Genomic DNA, 18,980 nt, shown 5'->3' with positions numbered 1-18,980 from the left:
CCAGACAGGGAAAGGGGGCGGGGCCAGGCGCCGCAGCTGGACCGGCACTTCCGGACAGCGCGCCCCGCCCCCCGGCCGCGGCTCGGTCCCTCGCTGGGTGGGCAGGACCAGCGGGCGCTGATTAAAGGCGCCGCCGCTTTCTCCCGCTGCCCCTCTCCGTGTCCCCGCCCCTTCCCAAATAGCGGGCCCGGCCTTGCTGTAGGGACGCCACCCTCCGCCTCGGCTCCCAGCGCTGGCGTCCGGCTCGCCGCAGCCCCCGGCCCGCCCGCGTCCCCACCCTGTGGCTGCTCTGAGCTCATTGTACCCCGCCCCCCTCCCCACCCCCACCCCACCCCGGCTGCGGAGCCCGAGGCCGGGCCGTGGCGGGAAGCTCGGGGACCTCCGTGCGCCCCTCCAGCCGCTCCCGGGAGCCGGCCCCTCCCCCGCCCGCCCCCCCGCAGCAGCGCGGCGGGGACCGGGGCGCCGTCGCCGGCTCCAGGAGGAGGGGGCCGGGGCGGCCGGCGGGAACGCACCCCCGCCTGCACCGGCGGCGAACCCCCACGCCCCTTTCCTGGGGAAGGAGAACCGGAGCTCGAGCGAGCCGAGGCAGGAAAAGGCAGCCGCGGACTGCCCAGCCCGCACATCATTTTTATTATCGAGATTATTATTAAAAGGGGGCGGGAGCCCAGGATGCGGGGGAGGGGGCTAGAGACGCAGCTATTTTTATTAAACAGATTATTCCTGAAATAATAATACGCGCAAGATGGCTGAAGGTGCCTATGATGAGTGTTGGGGTTTTTTTCCTTCCTCTTTTTTTTTTTTTTTTTTTTAATCTGAGGATAAAGCCCTGAGGCGCCAGCCGCGGCGGAGGCCCTGCCCGGAGCGCCCTCCTCGCGGCCGGGAAGCTGCGCGCCCCGCCGGACCCGCGCCCCGAGCAGCCGGCGCGGCCGCCCCGGACGCGGCGCCGGGCCGCGGGGTCCGCGGGCGCCCTGCTCGCCGCAGGCTCCTTCCCCTTCTCATCCTTTTTCATTTTTTGGAAAGGACCGGGGTGGGTGGAGCAGAGGTGGAAAGACAGCGGGCCGCCTTGGCATCTTCTCTCCTCTCTCCCAGTTCGAGGGGGGCCCTCAGCTCGCCCCCTTAAAAGAGCCCCGCCGGGAGACGCGAAGGCGCTGCAGGACCGTCGGGCGGGCGCGCTCCCGCCGGCGCCCAAGATGGCTGGGCGCTGAGCCGGCGGCCGGGCCCGGCTGCTCGGCCCGGCCCCGCCGCCGCCCGGAGCCGTCCAGGCCGGAGCAGAGGCCGAGAAGAAAAGAAAGTGGGGGGAGGCGGGCCGGGGCGGCGGAGGGGGAGGGCCGGCGGGGGAGGGGAGGGCCGGGAGCCGAGCCTCCTGTTCATTAGCAGTTGAGAAAAATTCCTTTCTAGTTTGATCAATCCTTGTTTTCCCCGGCGGAGCCGCGGCGCCCGCCCAGCTCGGAGCCGGGGCGCGGGGTCGGCTCGCGGCGGGGGCGCCGGGCCTGGGGGCGCACGAGTAGCGCCGGGGGGTCAGGCCGGAGCGCGCCGGGGCTCCCCCTCCCGCGCTGCGCGGCTTTTTTTTTCCACTTCTCTCCCTCCCCCTTCCGTTTCTATTTGTGAAGGGAGGAGGAAGCAGAGGCGGGCTGGTGTCTCCGGCCGGGACTGGAATTTCATCTGAATGACTGTCCCCGCGCGCGCGCAGCGCCCCGGAGCCGGCCCGCCCGCGCCCCGCAGCCCCCAGCCGCTCCCGGCGGGCCAGCCGGGGGGCGCCCGCGCCAGGGCCCAGGGGCGGCCGGCTCGCCGCGCCCGCCCGGCCGGGATCTAGCCGCCCTCGGCGCGGCCGCTCTCGCCGCCCCGCCTCTCGGACCCCGGACGCGGCGAGGGAGGCGCGGCGCCCGCGAGCCGGGGGGAGCCGCCGTCGCGCCGCCGCCGCGGGAGGAAGAGCGCGGCCCCCCGGCTCGGTCCGCTGCGGGGCGCGCCCCAATGTCAGCCGCGGGGCCGCGCGCAGGCCGCGGGCCGCCGCTGCCCTAGCAGCGCCGACGGGGAAGCGGCCTCGTATATGGAATTTGGACCCCGGCGCTCCCCTCCAGGGCGGGTGCCCCGGCCGGGGCCCCGGCGCAGTCCGCCGCCTCCCGCTAGGCGCTCGGCGGGAGGAGGAGACGCCGCCGGCGGCGCGAGCGGCGTGAGGACCGAGGCTTCCTCCTCCGGGGGGCGGCGCGCGGAAGGCGCGGGTGACTGAGCGACTGTCGGGGCCGCCCGGGGCCGGAGCGCCGGGCTCGGCGGCCGGCAGCTGCACCGGACGGACCCCCAGGGCTGGGGAGTCGGGGAGGCCGGCCCCGGCCCCCTGCCCTTGGCCGTCATGGCGGAGAATTGGAAGAACTGCTTCGAGGAGGAGCTCATCTGCCCCATCTGCCTGCACGTCTTCGTGGAGCCCGTGCAATTGCCGTGCAAGCACAACTTCTGCCGGGGCTGCATCGGCGAGGCGTGGGCCAAGGACAGCGGCCTAGTGCGCTGCCCTGAGTGCAACCAGGCCTATAACCAGAAGCCGGGCCTGGAGAAGAACCTGAAGCTCACCAACATCGTGGAGAAGTTCAACGCCCTGCACGTGGAGAAGCCGCCGACGGCACTGCACTGCGTGTTCTGCCGCCGCGGCCCCCCGCTGCCCGCGCAGAAGGTCTGCCTGCGCTGCGAGGCGCCCTGCTGCCAGTCCCACGTGCAGACGCACCTGCAGCAGCCCTCCACCGCCCGCGGGCACCTCCTGGTGGAGGCGGACGACGTGCGGGCCTGGAGCTGCCCGCAGCACAACGCCTACCGCCTCTATCACTGCGAGGCCGAGCAGGTGGCCGTGTGCCAGTACTGCTGCTACTACAGCGGTGCGCATCAGGGACACTCGGTGTGCGACGTGGAGATCCGGAGGAATGAGATCCGGGCAAGTAACCTTCAGATTCATTCTCTCTCTCTCTCTCTCTCTCCCCCTTCCCCCCCTGTTCCCCTCCCTCCCAGCGACCCCCCACCCCCTTCTCCTTTCCTCCCTTCCCCTCCCGCCTGGGGACCATTCATCTGAAAGGCTGATGCTTCTGACATCAGGCCAGAGGCCTCCTGCTACTCACACTCTTGTGCTCTGAAAGTTTGGGGACAAGGTATGAGAAGGTTCCCAATTGCTACTGATAGATTCCTGCACCTGTGCTCACAGGTTCCATCTTGTGAGTCATTTATAGAATTGAGGTGTGGGGATGTTTGGGGTCGAGTTTGGTGTTGCTTTTCTGTTTTGCACTCAGCTCCTTCCCCCAGCGTTGTTTCTGTAGGCCCTATGGGAAGTCACCAAGGCAGTGACCCAGGTCCTGCTTCTCCAGCTGCTGTTTATGTAATGAGTGTCCTGGTGCCGCTGCTGTGGCTGACATGATCCATGATGCTGGCATACCAATGAGGAAGTAAACAAAAGCAGCCATGTTAGTTTCAAGCCCTATTGGAAACACATGGAGGGGGGTGAAGGGGCGCTTCCGGAGGGAGAGCAGAACTCCTGGTATCTAGGTGGCACCGGTGGCAGTCACGGACAGAGTCTCAGCCATTAGGGTTATTCCGGATAGCCCCTCTCCATGTGTGAGAAGCGCTGCCCTCAGTGTGCCCGTGTTGCATGCATCTGCATGAATAAACCTTAAAGTATGTGTCTTCCTCACCCTGAGCCCTTTTCTCTCAGCCCAACCCTCTATCACAGCCCTCCCACATTTGGGGAGGGGAAGTGGAAGACGGAAAAAGAATCCTGTGGGTTTAAGGTTGAGGCGCCTTGCAATCTGGTTTCAGGCAGCTGGCTCCCCTGGGCTGCCGGCTGGGTGATTACGGAACCGCATCCCCTCCCATTGTATACACCCTGCAGCAGTGGCCAATGTCAAAACCACCTTCCCCCTCAGGCCTCTGGGCCTGGCTCTGGACTGAGGCAATACTTCCGTCCCCTTCAGTAGAGGGGGGCTCCTCCTTGGTGCCTCCCTGGTCCCCTGACTTTCAGGGTTGAGTCATACCAGAAGGAAGGGGTTGGCCTGAGACTGACTGAGCCATCTCAGAAGCCCCAGCTTGGGGCCAGGGTGTGATATGGGGGTGAGGTTGGGCTTTGCTAGGACTGGGAGTGTTCATGGGTGGGGGCCCCTGGAGGCTGGTTGAGGCCAGTGGGGAGCTTGAGTATGAGGAAGCTCTGAGCCAGGCAGGTTGTACACAGAGTCTGTTTCCTGTGTGGGGTGGGGGGGGGGGGGTGCAGGGAGAGGGATGGGGATGAGACCAGTCAGAATGAGTCACTGTTTAGCAATTAAAAAACATACACATTCAACTAACAAAAGGCAGGAGGGCCACCGCAGACTGAGGGCAGAGAGAGCAAATAAAATTTGCTATATAATTAGTTTCCAATCAGATGGGCTAGCTGTGGGGTTTTGTGCCAGGACAGGGCCTCTGGTTTCTTAAAGGAAGTATGGGGGTGGAGAGGGGAGCCATTTCTCTCTCCCCCCCACTAGGGTGGAAAAGGCAGAGACCTAGGGGATACAGATGAGCCCTTGGTGTCTTTCACCCCAACACTCAGGGCAGGCAGAGCCCAGACTTTCCCTAGTATTGGAAGCTGCTGCTATTAATAAAGATGGAAGAGCTGGGGGAGAAGGCTGGGAAAAGTGCAGAGGCAGGAGAAAGGAAGACTCTCCAGTTTTCTGTCCTGGGAATGGCGGAGGGGGATACGGGGGTGGGGTGGGGTGGGGGGACAGAGATGTGGCTGTGGTTGAAAGGAATTGAGGAGTGGCAGCAGCCAGCTCTTAGCTGTGTCTAAGTGCTAGGGGTGTCTTTCATTTGGGTGGGGGAGAAAACATAATCGTACCTGACTTAGTAGTAGGAGAGTATTTTCACATGTGTGCCTGTGTTTGTTAGTGTTTTTGAGACTGTCTACTTTGCCCTCAAATGCACCTGTCTCCTGTCTGTGTAGCTGGCAGATCTGGGTGGGTGGCACATCATAGAGTATTCACCTTGGAGTTCTTACCAGCAGGTCCCTCATCCCCTGCTCATGGAAGGAACCCTATGGAAGCAGATGCTGAACTTTGCCAGCATCTCTGTGCATGCAAACTGGGGTGTGTGTGTGTGTGTGTGTGTGTGTGTGTGTTGCACGCGCTTGCACTCATGTTCTTTCATCCCTGTTCCTGATGGGCAGGATCGAGTAATGGGTTGCATCAGGGCCAGATGTGCAATTCTGTGCACTCAGCATCTGTGCCCCACAGCCTGACTCTCACCCCCTTCCAGACTCCTCCACCATTGGGACCCTCTGGATCTCTCTGGTGTCTCAGGGCACCGGAGTTGGAAACCCTTAAATAGCCCAGTGTCACTCAGTGTGGGCTGGACTAACTGAATATGGAGGAAGAAGGGCCCCTCCCTTGGGGAAGAGGGCAAGCCACGGGAACCCCGAAAGGAAGTACCCTCTGTGTTCTCTATCCTGTCTAGGCCAGCAGGAGGAGGGGCCTTTTCCTGGGCCTCTTTTCCCAGATACAGGAGCGGAAGCGTGGAGACCTGGCACCTGCCTTAAAATATAGCTGGCTTTGTGCTTCCAATTCTGTCCTCAGGGAGAGGAGTGCTGCCGAAATGCCCTGTGGGTTAGAAGTAGGAAACCCTGATTAACTCTCCCACTCACAAGCACCTACACTTGGGCAGGGGCCTTGGGGGGCCTAGAGGAATCATCTCAGAATCAAATCCCTCTGCCCCAGGGAAGTCAGTGTGAGGCCACATAGGCCTGGATGCCCACTGGGTGGGCCCCTGTGACCACTCTGTGGTCACATGCCTAGACCCTGAATGTGTTCTCCCTGGGGGCTGTGGAGCCAAAGGGCCAAAAATTGGAACATCCAGGTCTGGCAGTCTTAGGGGGTCAATGCTCATCCAGCCCCCAGGTTCAGGGGTTCAGCTGAGCAATGGGGGACTGATAGGAGCTGGGAGCATCCCCTATCTCATGACCTCCCTCATCATGGAAGAAGATCCAAGCTAAGGCCTGGTTCTGTGTGTGAGGGACTGTGCAGGGGATGTGTGTGTTTTTGAGTTTGTGCCATCATAATTGTGCCCCTTGGCCATTCCTCGGACCCTTGCATTCTCAGAGGTTAGATTTGCAAAGACATTCTCTGGGGAGGGGACCCCACTGGTCGGGCCAGGTTGTGGGTGTATCTATAGGGAATGAGGTTACCCTGTTCACTTGGCCCCTGAGGGGTTGCATGGGGACCCTGGAGGGGACCCTGGCTCTCCATCCTGTGTGTCTGTTTCCTAGTGAGGCATGGGAATAAGGCTGCCAGGCCCAGCTGACTCTGGCAGGGCAGATCCTATCGCCACCTCCCACTCAGTACTCCTGAGGTCTCAGGCATGAAGAGAGCTGGGGTGGGGAGGCTGTGTGTTCGTAAGGTGTGAGGGTCATGTAGCTGCCACTTGCCCATCGAGTCTGCACAGAAGGGGACCCTGACTCAGCCCGCCTCCCTGGGCACCAGGCAGAGGGGAGTCTCAGGCAGAGGTCCAGCTCTCCCCCACCCCCACCCTGGGACCTGCTGACACAGCCCGGTGTCTGTCATGCACACCCTATTGATTTCTCAGCCTCCTGCAGCTCTGAGCAGCCTGTGCAGGTGTGAGTGTGAGTGTGTGTAAGTAACCAGTGTGTCTCCTTGTGGAGCTCACTTATGACTGATTTTTTCGTATCTCACGTGTCTATCTCTGAGGAGATGCAGTGTGAGCAACTGACTGATTTATGTAGCTGTCTTGTGTGACTGTGGGGGCAGGAAGCCATGCCCGTGTGGGGGGGAGAAAAGAGGGTGTCTGCGTGCCCTGCTTGCCATGCACCTGCGAGTTACAGTCGAGTGTGCACACAAGTCAGTGCCTGAGTGTGCCTGCCTGTCCAGGCCGTGGTTGTTGGTGGTTGTGAATTTTGTGTGGCTTTCTCACCTGGTGGGGGTGTTGGGGAGGGGCAGGGGAGGTGGAATTCACCTTAGGGCAAGTTTGTTGCAGATGGCAGGTATTGGAGGTAGAAACCCAGATGGCTCCTGCCCCTCTGTGCTGGGGACAGTCTGGGTGGATGTAAGGAGAAGGTAACCCTACTTGGGCCCCTGCCCTGGGCTGAGCAGGCAGCCTGGCTGGCTTCGGCCTGGCTCTGGGAAAGCCTTCCTTCCCTTCCTTCCGACTGGCCTGGCATTCAAACCCAGACAAAGGGGGGCTTTCTCGCCGCCTCTTTGTTCTGCTGCCCCAGAGCGCTGCTCTCTGCGTGGCAAAAGCTAATTCCACTCTGCAGCTGGGAAACCCTCTCTGGGGTCTGCTGGGGCTTGCCTTGCAGGCGCTGCCTCCTTGCCCTGGTTCCTACCTTGCAGCCTCCTCTCTCTGGGTCTGTGGTTGTCCCACTGGGGAGGGGGTTCACACGGTAGCTCAAGGCAGGGGTTGGTGCACGGAAAAGGGGATGTAAGGCAGCCAGAAACTGCCCTGAGACCAGGGAAGAGCCCTGTGACCCAGAAGAGAGGAGGCCATTGTGCTCCTGGGATAAGGTCTCAGATTGGGTGTGGGGATAAGTTTGGCAGCTGGGGGAGGAGGTCACGACGGGGTAGGCCTGAGCAGGGAGCAGGGGCTGCAGCCAGAGCTGAAGCTGGCATGAGAGTCATCTGGACAGGGACCTGAGCAGCAGGAGGTGCTCCAGCAGCCCAGCTCCCTTTTCCTGGGCTCATTTTACCACCCCCCACCACAGGGGCTGCTGGACCCAGCCCTGGTCTTGTCTGAAAACCTCAGACCTGTCTCCAGCCCAGCCTCTGGGGCCCTCTTCCCTTCTGACCTTGCTTCTCTTCAAGGTTGACTTGAGGATTTTATTATTATTATTTATTAACTTTTATATACCCAGTGTCCCCATGGCCTCACTCGTTTGCCCAGTCCAGTCTGGCATCAAAAAATGCCAGCTGGGCCTGGACAATCAGACTCCAGAGAAAAGTGAGGCTTTCCAGGGGGAGCAGGAAAGCCCCTTCTCCAGGTTGGGAGGGGCCCTAGAGGAAGCAGCCCAAGACAGAGTCTATCCTATTGGGGGATAAGTATGAGGAGCAGGATATTCTGGGTGGAGGTGTGACCCCAAGTCTTGATGCTTTTGTCCTCACAGGCCCAGGAGACAGCCATGAAAAGCCTTAGGCCTAAGGGCCAGACAGGGACTGGAGCGAGCAAATGCCTCCTGGGCCAAGGGCTGCTGAGTGGGGCTGGCCTTCACCTGCTGGGGGCCTGGTCCTTCAGCTGCTTCCAGCATAGGCCCTGCTTTCCCAATCCACTCTGCTTGGGCACTCGAGGAGAGCCAGAGTACAGGTGACTCACCTGTGGGCCGTGAGTGGCAGCAGCAATCCCCACCCCCACCCCAACTCCCACCCCCCCCCACCCCCCGGCTTTGAGAGCCCTTGCTCTGAATTAAACTGGGAAATCTGGTTCTGTCTCAGCTGTGGGATTTTCCCTGGTGGGACATGAAGCCTCAGCTCTTAGTGGTTCCCTGGGGGTTGGGATGGAAAAGAACCTGCTTGTAGTGAGGAAGGGTCCAGGCCCATTCTCCAGCTTTTCAGCATCATGTTTCAATTATTTTTGTGAAATCAAGGTGAAGGATAATGAAGGGGCACAATAGGTCTTACCCCGCTTCCCCCAGTTTCCCACTGGCCCCTCCCACTCCTCTGCTTCCCCAAGTGGTGTTGTCTGTGGTGGGATTAAGATCACCTGGCCTCGAGGGATGCAGCCCCTGCAAGGATGAGCTGGCCAATGTGGGTCTTCTTCCTAGCTTTCTCTGGGTTTCTTGGCCAGTTTCTTTCCCATTCCTGTTCGGCCCGTGCCCTGTAGTGGAGACGGGACCCTGGGTGGCCTCCCAGCTAGGGGAGGAGAAACAAACCTGTCTAACTGCTAGGGAATATGGCCATTGCTTTCTCTGGGCCTCTCTGGGCTCCCACCCCAGAGGGTTCTGGGCAGCAGGGACCAGACCCTGGGACTCTGAAACTCAAGGAGGAACTGCAGGGTTTCAGGGAAGAATGCTGCCTGGAGAAAAGCCTGAAAGAAGGAAGGGACTGAGCCCCACCCGCCCAGGATTGGGCAGGAGGTACCTCTCTTGGTTCTGCCCTGAGGATCAGCCATGAACTCCCTGATGGGGGTCTGGAGGGTAGGAGTAGGATGGCTCCATTTCTTCCCTCAGGGAAATTGGGGTGGGAAGCTGGGGCTGCTATTTTCCTGCCCCTGCCTGGGTCTCAGTCCCCCAGGCACCCTTGTCTGTTCCTAATGGGTTCGGCCATGAGAAATAGTTGGGCAGGGTCGCGCTTCTGACTGTACCCAGTGCATGTATGAACAAAAAAACAAACAAACAAATAAATAAATAAAACATGCCTCTATAAAAAAAATTAAAAAAAAAAAAAAAAGAAATAGTTGGGCAGGGAGACCATAGGTACGCAGATGTGAGTGTGGCTGGGGGCCTCGGTTTTCAGATATGCTGGGCACAAGAAGGCGAGAGTGGCCTAGTGTCTGAGGTGCATCTAGGGGGGCTCTACCCTCCTGAGTGCAGATATAAGGCAACCAGCAGGCAAGAATTTGAGGGCCAGTTGTTGCAGGGGAGTCAGAAGGCCTAGTGTTCCTGAAGAGGTGTCCTGTCCACCCCCCTTTATGGTAGGCCCCTTCTGTTCCCTAAGGCCGTCAACCTTCGGGTGCAGGGGCCTGGGCTCTGGTACCTGTGCCTCGGTGGGTGTGTGCAGAGCCCGGGTGACCCCTTGTGCGTGTGTGTGTGCAGTTGCATTTGTATGTCTGGCTGTCACTTTGGGGTGCTGTGCCCTCCACGTACCCGTGGGCAGTTTCACAGGTGGGAGGATGCATGGCTACCTCCATCTTGCCCCTACTCAGCTGCTGCTTTTCAGATTCTGACTCTCTGGCTGGTGTCTGCTATGTTTGTTGAGCTGAGGATGGGGCCTGCTGGAAGGCAGGGTCTCCTTGGGTTAGATTTTAGAGGTCCTGTCCTGGGTCACTGAAAGGTCAAGTTTTCAGCGGGGTGCCCCTGGCTTCCCCAGCATAGATTCTGAGAACCCCAGCCCCAACTCTCCTGCCCACAGGATCCTGTTTTTTTTTGTGTGTGTGTCCAGGGTAGCCACCAGTACAAATGGGGTCTGACCAAATTCTTGCTGACCTTGCTTTCCCTCTATGTAAAATGGATTGGGGAAAAGAGGAAGGACTCAGTGGCACTTGTCTTTGGGGAACCAGCTGGGTGTGGGTAGGTGTAGCAGTCATGGGGTCAAACTTGAGGGTCACTCTGAGGCGCACACAGGAAGAAAAGGAACCATTCTTTGGTGAGTGGACATGTACTGGAAGCTAGGCTCTGTGCGATCTATTTTGCAAACCTTATTTTGTGTGTAAAACCCATGGATTTACTCAGAGAACATGTTATGCATCTGTGGGGTGACTTTGTGTGTGTGGGCTGCCTTGGAAGGGAGGTGGAGAAAGACAGCAGCCAAGCCCTGTTTTCAGGAGACCTTGAGTTTTGTGGGGCTATCAGACCAGGGTTTATGAGACAGACTGCAGAGCAGTGTTGTCCCGGAGATCTTTCTCTGACAATGGTGATGTTTTATGTCTGTGGTGTCCAATACATTAGTCACTAGCTACATATAACTATTGAAAACTTAAATGAGGCTCATGTAGCTGAAAAGCTGATGTTTAATTTAATTTACTTTTAATTCACTTTTATAACCATATGTGACTAATGGCTACTCTGTTGGACAGCACAGCTACAGAGGGAGGACAGAATGTGGCAGCCTCCCTGCATGAGCAGGGCAGGAGGGACCTGCACAGACTCAGAGCCAGGGCCACGGGGCCACCGACAGTTTCCTACAGGAGTAGGGCCTGAAGTTGGGCCCTGAAGGGTAGACAAGTGGCGGGAGGAGTCACTGTGAGCTGCAGAAAAGCACTGACAGTGTACAGGGAGTTCAAATGGATACCAGCCCGCCTGGCTGGGAGAGTCAGGTAGTGAGGGAGCCTTGTTTGACAAGAGGGAGTCGCTAAGGGTTCTAGAGCTGGGGAGAGACTCTTACTGAAGAGGGATGTCTAGTGAGGGGGGTGACGGGGTGGTGGAACAGGGTAGATGATGGAGGGGAGATGGGCAGGGCTGGGAGAAGAGGGGGTTGCAGGAGATTAAAGGCTGAGAAGGGCTTGGCGCAGCACAGACTGGTGTTAGCAAAGCCAGGGTCCCTCCACTTAGATCTCCCTCCCAGCTGAGGGGCCAGAGGAGCTAGCAAGGGCCTAATGCTCTAGCTTGCAGTGTCCAGAACAAGGGGAGGGGTGGTTGGTTTGATGCCCCCAAGTGTAAGGCAAATTTGGGGTGAGATCTCTGGATTTGGTCAGAGGGCCTGTGTGACCTTGCAAGATTGATCCTCTGTATCTTAGGGTACTCATCTCTAAGATGGGGCTCACCAGAGAGAGGTAGCATAACTGGATAAGAAGACACCCTACCACCAAATCACCTGGGTTTATATGCCAGCTCTGCCACGTACCTGTTATTTTGGATGAATTACTTAACCTCTCTGAGCCTTGGTTTCCTCTTATCTGAGAGGATAATAATAGTACTAACAGCATTACTGGAATGATTAGATACATCTATACAGGAAAGGTGCTTAGAGAGACCAGCCTGACCCTGCCTTCAGAAAGCTCTTGGTTTAGATATGTGTGGGAGGCTATTCCAGGCTTTCTGTGGCTGGGAATAGGCTGGTCAGACAGCTGTCAGCAGGCCCTTAGCATTGCATGGGGGTCACAATGGATTGAACAGAAGATATTTGAGGTTATCTGGGTCGAAGGATCCATAGGATCCATAGGTTGAAGGATCCATTCTAACGAGAGCAGAATGGGGCTCGCCCACCCTTGGTAACAGGGACAGCTACAGACCCCTTTGATGACCTTGTCCCAATTGTTCCTACAGAAGATGCTGATGAAGCAGCAGGACCGGCTGGAGGAACGAGAGCAGGACATTGAGGACCAGCTGTACAAACTTGAGTCAGACAAGCGCCTGGTAGAGGTAGCTAAACCCAAGCCCACAGTATGGGCTGTGGGCAGCTTGGGTGGAGGGCCTTGGGTTGGTTCCCTCCTGAGTGTCTACTGTATGGTGTTCCTTGCTCATTCATTCAATGAGCAGTCAGTGGATGAGCCCCCACTGGTCAGACCTTACCCTGGGAGCTCTAGGCAGCCTGGGGATTTGGGGTCCCATGCTCCGCCATCCAGAATGTGAGAGGTGGGAATAGCAGCCAGAGATTCCCATGTTCACTGCCCACCTACTCTTGCCCACCATGTCCGCAGGAGAAGGTGAGCCAGCTGAAGGAGGAAGTGCGGCTGCAGTACGAGAAGCTGCACCAGCTGCTGGATGAGGACCTGCGGCAGACGGTGGAGGTCTTGGACAAGGCCCAGGCCAAGTTCTGCAGCGAGAACGCAGCGCAGGCGCTGCACCTTGGGGAGCGTATGCAAGAGGCCAAAAAGCTGCTGGGCTCCCTGCAGCTGCTCTTTGACAAGACAGAGGATGTCAGCTTCATGAAGGTGGGTTGGGCCTGATGCCAGCTGGTGGGACCCAGAGGCCACTCCCAAATTGGGGTCTGCAGTTCTCTGCTCCCTAACCAGTTCCCCACCAGTATGCTCCTGCGCTCTTTGCTTTACCAGTGTACGTGGATTCAAAGCCTCCCTCCCTGCTCTTTCTAGTTTTGTGATCTAGGCAAGTCATGTATGTTTCCTGCGCCTTCGTTTCCTTACTTATAAGATGGGAATACACGTCTGCTGCCCTTTATCTATAATTCCAGCTTTTAAAAATCTCTAAAAGCTGAAAGAAAAAAAAATTGGCAATCATATAACAGCAAAAGTAGATCTGCATTTTATGATCTTTATTTATGATCTTGATCTCATGTCATATAAATATTCAAATATTTTGCTGGTGAAACATTGGTGTATTACATTATGGTGTCCTTCTTGGGGGTATACAGTACAAGCACCATATTTTCCTTCTGAAAAAGACTGAGTACCTATAGAACCTCCTCTGAGAATAGTTGTGTGGGTAAGATGATGGATGTGTAGAAAACCCAAATGGTGTATGTTACATAGTTAGTGCTCAATAAATGCTAACTATTCTTTTTTTTTTTTTAGATTTATTTTAATTTATTTATGCATACAAGAACTGGGGTGCAGGTCATAGGTGTGGGTGGTGAGAGGATACACTAGAGAGAGAGTGGGGAGCAGAACAGGCAGATGTACTGAAATACACTGCTGAGGGGAGCAGTGGGTGAGACAGGAGAGGTCTGCTGCGCCCTGTGAGTCAGCTCCCTGGCCGGGGATTCAAATCCATGCCACAGTGGCTGGTGACAGCTCGATAGCGTTGAGACTTTAACCCCTGTGCCATCAGGGAGGCCCCCTAAATGCTAGCTATTCTTCTAAAAATGGTGACACCTCCTTACCCCTCCACTCTAGCCAGAATCAGAGGGTCAGCCCTGCTGGGAGCTGGGGCAGCTTCCAGCTTCTCATCCATGCTGCCTTTCCCGATGATTAACCCTTTTCTCTCTCCCACAGAACACCAAGTCTGTGAAAATTCTAATGGACAGGTGAGCAGATGACCCCCAGCCCTCAGGGAAACACGTCTGGGGGAGAGCAGGGTGGGCCAGGCCCACGGGGGGAGGTAGGGCGGGCTCACCGGTGATACCTCCTCACAGCAGATGCCCCGTCCACTGCCCCCAGGACCCAGACCTGCACGGGCAGCAGCCTTTCTCCCCCTAAGATCGGTCACCTGAACTCCAAGCTCTTCCTGAATGAAGTGGCCAAGAAGGAGAAGCAGCTCCGGAAGATGCTAGAAGGTGAGGGTGAGGTTCTCAATCAAGGGGAGAGAGCTCTTTGGACAGGGGCAAATGCTAGAGCCTTCTCTCTGAGAGGCCGTGTGGCTTTAGCCAAATAGATTTTCCTTTATATCCTGGCTTTGCCGCCTCTAGTTTTGGAGCTTTGGACAAGCGGTATTAACTCCACAGGCCTCAGTTCTTCAGCTGTAAAATGGGAAGAACAATGTCCTGTGGAGCAGGGAGCATGGGCAGAGATGCTGCATGATGCATGATGCTTGGTCCTGTAAATGGAAAAAAGGTTCCCTGGGAGAGGAGGTTTGGGTTGCTTGGGTTGGGAGCTTTGGCGACTTTTGCCCCAAACTCTCCACAGGCCCCTTCAGCACACCGGTGCCCTTCCTGCAGAGCGTGCCCCTGTATCCCTGTGGCGTGAGCAGCTCTGGGGCGGAAAAGCGCAAGCACTCAACGGCCTTCCCTGAGGCCAGTTTCCTAGAGACGTCATCCGGCCCGGTGGGCAGCCAGTATGGGGCAGCGGGCACAGCCAGCGGCGAGGGCCAGTCAGGGCAGCCCCTGGGGCCCTGCAGCTCCACGCAGCACTTGGTGGCCCTGCCGGGCGGCGCCCAACCAGTGCACTCAAGCCCTGTGTTCCCCCCGTCGCAGTACCCCAATGGCTCTGCTGCCCAGCAGCCCATGCTCCCCCAGTATGGCGGCCGCAAGATTCTCGTCTGTTCTGTGGACAACTGTTACTGTTCTTCCGTGGCCAACCATGGCGGCCACCAGCCCTATCCCCGCTCCGGCCACTTCCCCTGGACAGTGCCCTCACAAGAGTACTCACACCCACTCCCACCCACACCCTCCGTCCCCCAGTCCCTTCCTGGCCTGGCGGTCAGAGACTGGCTCGATGCCTCCCAGCAGCCTGGCCACCAGGATTTCTACAGGGTGTATGGGCAGCCGTCCACCAAACACTACGTGACGAGCTAACGCCACGCGGGCGATGGGGCGCTGGGGAATGTTCCCCCCTCGCCCCCAGTGGCTCCGGAATTATGCATCCAGAGACCTGCCCTTCTTCCTTCCTGTCCTCTCGCCCTTCTCCTTTGTTCCCCAAGTCTTTTCCTTTTGGATTTTGTTTTGTTTGGGGCTTTGTTTTTGATTTCATTTTTTATGACTCCTGGACTCGGAGGTGACAGTGGGAGCTGGCTGGGCTGGGCCGCAGGTGGCCCTGGAGTTGGGAAAGCGTCTACCTCAAGGCGCTGAGCTCTCTCTTTTTTTCTCTCTCTCCTTCCCTCTCTCTCTCTCTCCTTCCCTCTCTCTCTCTCTCTCTCTCTCTCTCCCACTCCCCCCCTTTTTCTCCCGCTCCTTCCCCTTCCCATCCCCCTGGCTGGAAGGAGCCTTAGCTTCCCCTAAAGCCTTGGGGAGAAGGGCAGGGAGTGTCCAGCCCACCTCGCTCAGTCTGGGAGGAGGGACCAGGGCCCTCCGGCCTGTTTCTCCTCTTGATTTTCTTTGGGGCAGTTTGAGCGATGACTAAGGAATGACATGACGAATGACCTGTACATTGTGGGACTTTTTTTTTTCAATTTTTTTAAAACCAAGACTTTCTCCTGCTTCTTCTCACCATCCTCCCAGATGGAGTTCAAAGGCCACTTCTCAAGCAGCTTTTGGCACCTTCAGCCTCAGAGTGGAATCTTAAAGACAGGAACCCCATGTCCAGGGAAGGGGAAAAGGAACTTTGCCAATGATACTGATGACATCAAGAGCAAATAATAATAATATTAATAATAATAAAGAGAAATAAAAGAAATAATAAAATAAAAACAACAGCACAGGCCTTGTTGAGGTCAGCAGGGGAGGGGGGCTGGCCCGATTTGGGTCCTTGCCTGGATTTTGACACAGCAACTTCCTGTAGTGAGCACTTTGTATGAATCGTGAATTTCCTGTTCTCAAGGCCCAGGTATTTATTCTGTAATCTGTCAAGAGCACACAAGGAAATCCAACCTTCTAATAAATATAATGGCGCAGTCCTACTCCCTGCCTCGCCTCTTAGCCCCAACTCCCCCCAGGCCTGAGGTCTTCAGGCTTTGGCATGGGGGGGGACCCTCTAGGGCCTTCCTTACCCTGATTCTGTCCTGGGTCTACCTTGTGTCAGGGCTGTGAATGTCAATTTGTCAGGCATTAACTACATCTACTCTCAGCCTTGGCTTCATCTGACAAATATTTGCTGAGGGCCTCCGAGGCCCAGCCCCCTGCTGCATGGGCCCTGGCATCTCTTTGAGGTTCTGCCAACATGCTCTTAGTGAGGACAGACAAAGAAAAAAAAATACCTTTCTATGAGTTGCAAAGTTTACTTCCTCAGTCCACAAATATTTATTGAGCACATGCTAAGTGGCAGGCACTGGGCAAGGACACAGAAACGCCAACCCTGTCCTCTTGGAATGTAGTTTAAGTAGGCCTTGGCCCCCACAGGAGAGGGGGTTCTTTCAGTGATTAGGGGTCTGGCCCCTACTCGGGACCATGGAGAAAGAACATGTAGGGGTAGGTTGCAAGATGAAGAAAACATTCGACATCTCAAAGTTTCTAGCATGTTTGCAGAGCTAAAAGGGCTGATTCCTGACCCCTCTTGCCCCTGCCTCCCCTACTTAGACTCCAGAAATGGTCTGGCTGGGATCCTTGCTGCGAACCCCTGGGGTGAAAGGAGGGGCTGGGGTACTCCAAAGTTCTCTGTTGGAGTGAGTGGTTTGTTGCCTGATATCTCAAGTGGATCTGCTCGTATTGTAAAGCTACCTAGGCCCTTCTGCACTAGTAGGAGGGGCAATCTGCTGGGTGCCTGTTTCTCTCATCCTTGATTGTTTAGGACCTGAATGCCTCCCAACCCAGGAAACAGGGAACTGTGGGTAAGTCCTGTGCCAGGGGTCCAAGCTTCACCAACCCTGAGTCACCTCAGAAAAATAAGGACCCAGATTTGGAGGTAGTGAGGCCATGTCTCCTGCTGTTTTGGTTGGCCAGACCAAACCACAGAGTCTAGGTCCTGCTAAGTGCCTCTCTCCTGTCCCAAGGGAGTAGAACATGACTGTGTGTGTGTGCAGGGACCCTGGCTCCAATACACCCCCTGCACAGAACCAGAGCCAGGAGCTGCATTACAACAGCTGGTCTGCCCCCTTCTGTTCCTCTGCACCTGTTTGGGGCTAAAGGGGGCAGATGGCTGGAGCATAGTGCCCTTCCAGCCCAGGGTGGAAGGATGCCTGGGGGCAGGTGCTGGTGGACAAATAGACATTTAACGACTCTCACATCTGCTCCTGTCTCACTGTTCCTTCCTCTGGTTGTCAGGAACCCTGGAACAACTGTGCCAAAAGTTAGGAGTCAAGACCAAAAACTGCCCAATTCTTTCCCACTTGGCCTGATTTTATTTTAATTGATGGGAGGGGTTCTTTCTCCAGGTTTATCTATTAGCCTGGGATCTAGGGGGGATGGGATGGACTTGACCCTTACCAGGTCTCAGCCCTGAAAGCCTACCCAGACAATCACATAGTCCAGCACACAGGCTGTAGGCAGAGCAGCCAGCTGCCACAGTAGGGCCTGGGGCTGCAGCTCAGAGCTGCCAGGGAAACAGGGAGATGCTAACCCCATCCAGCCATCCCCAGTCACCCAGCTGTCCCTGGCTTTGTAGGAGCAGCTGTCACCCACCTCCCAAAAGGGTCAGGAGGCCCAGAAAACCAGAGCTGCCCTAGGACAGCCATCCCTGGAGAAGCTTGAAGGGGCCGTCCTCCTGCTGTGTGCACACTCAGACACCTCCCTGCACGCCGCGTACCCTGAGCCTCCTTCCTTTGAGGGCTCCGACACCGGCACTCACACCCTAGGCGGTGCCGCCCTCCTGCCCCCTTTCCGGGAAGTCCAGGGTGTCCGGGGCGGCTCTCCCCCGCCCCACCAACTGGGGCGGCGACTCCTGTGACCCAGATGTGTGGAGCCCAGGAGACACCGCGGGGGACTGAGGGCGGGGGGTCCCTCACCCCGCCACCCCCGCCGGCCTCAGCTCTTTCAAGTCGCTGCCCTCCGGGTCCCCGCCCCAGAGCCGAGCAGCTGCGCCCCGCTCCCCGGCCCCAGCCACTCTCCCAGCTGTCTTTGGGGTGGGGCCGGGCAGCTGGGGAACAGCTGCAAGGCAGGGAGGGGGAGGGGAAGGGGTGGCGGGTCGGGCGCCCCCTGCAACAGCCGGAAGCAGTCCCGGTGCCCTGGAGGGGTGGTGCGGGCAGCCGAGGGGTGGCGCCTGCGCCCTGGCCCTCCCCCACCCATCTGGCCGGCCCAGCTGAGAGTCGGCGGACCCTGGATCAAAGCTCTCTGCGGCTTCAGAGGGCACCCTGGGAACAGGGAAGGCGGGGGTTCGGCCAGGACCACCCTGAACCCGGGCTCCGCTGAGTCAGCGCCCGAGGTCCCTCTCCGGAAACTGAGCCCCCATATTCTAACCTCATTAACCCGTTCTTCTAGGCCCTGTTCACACCCACCCACTCAGACCCGTCATCACCACCATGCCCTTTCCCGGACACCTTCATTTTCTCTCATCTGAGGGTGGGGGAGAGCCCCTTAACACTTTCAGGACTAGACCTACCCCCTGGGAGGTCCCTCACCCCACCTCTGCATCCTGTAAGCAGGGAGGTGAGGGAGGGGTCTCGGACTTGGCCTTCCCCTACTCAGTGAACGAGGCCAACCAAGAAGGGGTCTGGAGCCTCTCCTGTCTTTCCCGAGGCTCCCCTCAGCAGTGTGTTTCACTAGATCCGCTGCTTCAGCCCCCCACTCTGGTGAATTCTCAACTCCCCCTCCCCCATACCCCAGTTCTTGTGTGCATAAATACATTTTTTAAAATATTTAAAAAAAAGAAAAAGAAGGGACTCTGGGGTGAAGGCAAGCTCTTCCTTGGTGCTTCGGAAACAGTGATCTGCAGAACTCAGGGTCCTAGTATTGGTTCTAGAACCCTCTGAGTCCTGTTTCTTTAAATTAAAGGGACAAGGAATGAAACTTAGAACACTCTTGGGTTGCCTCTTCTCTCTCTTTTTTCTTTTATTTGGGGTGGTGTGGGGTTGCTGGGGTAAAGGCCTAGAATTCAGAGCTAAGATTCCAGAAAGCTGAGGGGATTGGGAAACAGATCAGAGAGTGGGACATAGGCAGTTAGGGCTGGGAATCTCCTGGAGTGAG

The 18,980-nt window shown here is 57.4% G+C and overlaps 1 protein-coding gene across 1 annotated transcript; it reads left to right on the top strand.

Moving 5' to 3' along the window:
- The first annotated feature begins 2,269 nt into the window (after positions 1-2,269).
- Positions 2,270-15,821, top strand: TRIM8 (tripartite motif containing 8). The gene is made up of 6 exons (XM_037496364.2): positions 2,270-2,917; positions 11,921-12,016; positions 12,295-12,528; positions 13,546-13,577; positions 13,711-13,826; positions 14,176-15,821. Exons 1-6 carry the CDS (start codon positions 2,348-2,350, stop codon positions 14,781-14,783), a joined length of 1,656 nt encoding a protein of 551 aa, XP_037352261.1. The 5' UTR covers positions 2,270-2,347; the 3' UTR covers positions 14,784-15,821.
- The last annotated feature ends 3,159 nt before the right edge of the window (positions 15,822-18,980 follow it).

Source organism: Talpa occidentalis, unplaced genomic scaffold (assembly GCF_014898055.3).
Source record: "Talpa occidentalis isolate TD23 unplaced genomic scaffold, MPIMG_talOcc4v2.1 talOcc4.8, whole genome shotgun sequence".
In the NCBI taxonomy this organism is placed as follows: Eukaryota; Metazoa; Chordata; class Mammalia; order Eulipotyphla; family Talpidae; genus Talpa; species Talpa occidentalis.
The sequence above is the reverse complement of the archived record's forward strand: the minus strand, read 5'-3'. Positions and strand labels throughout refer to the sequence as shown.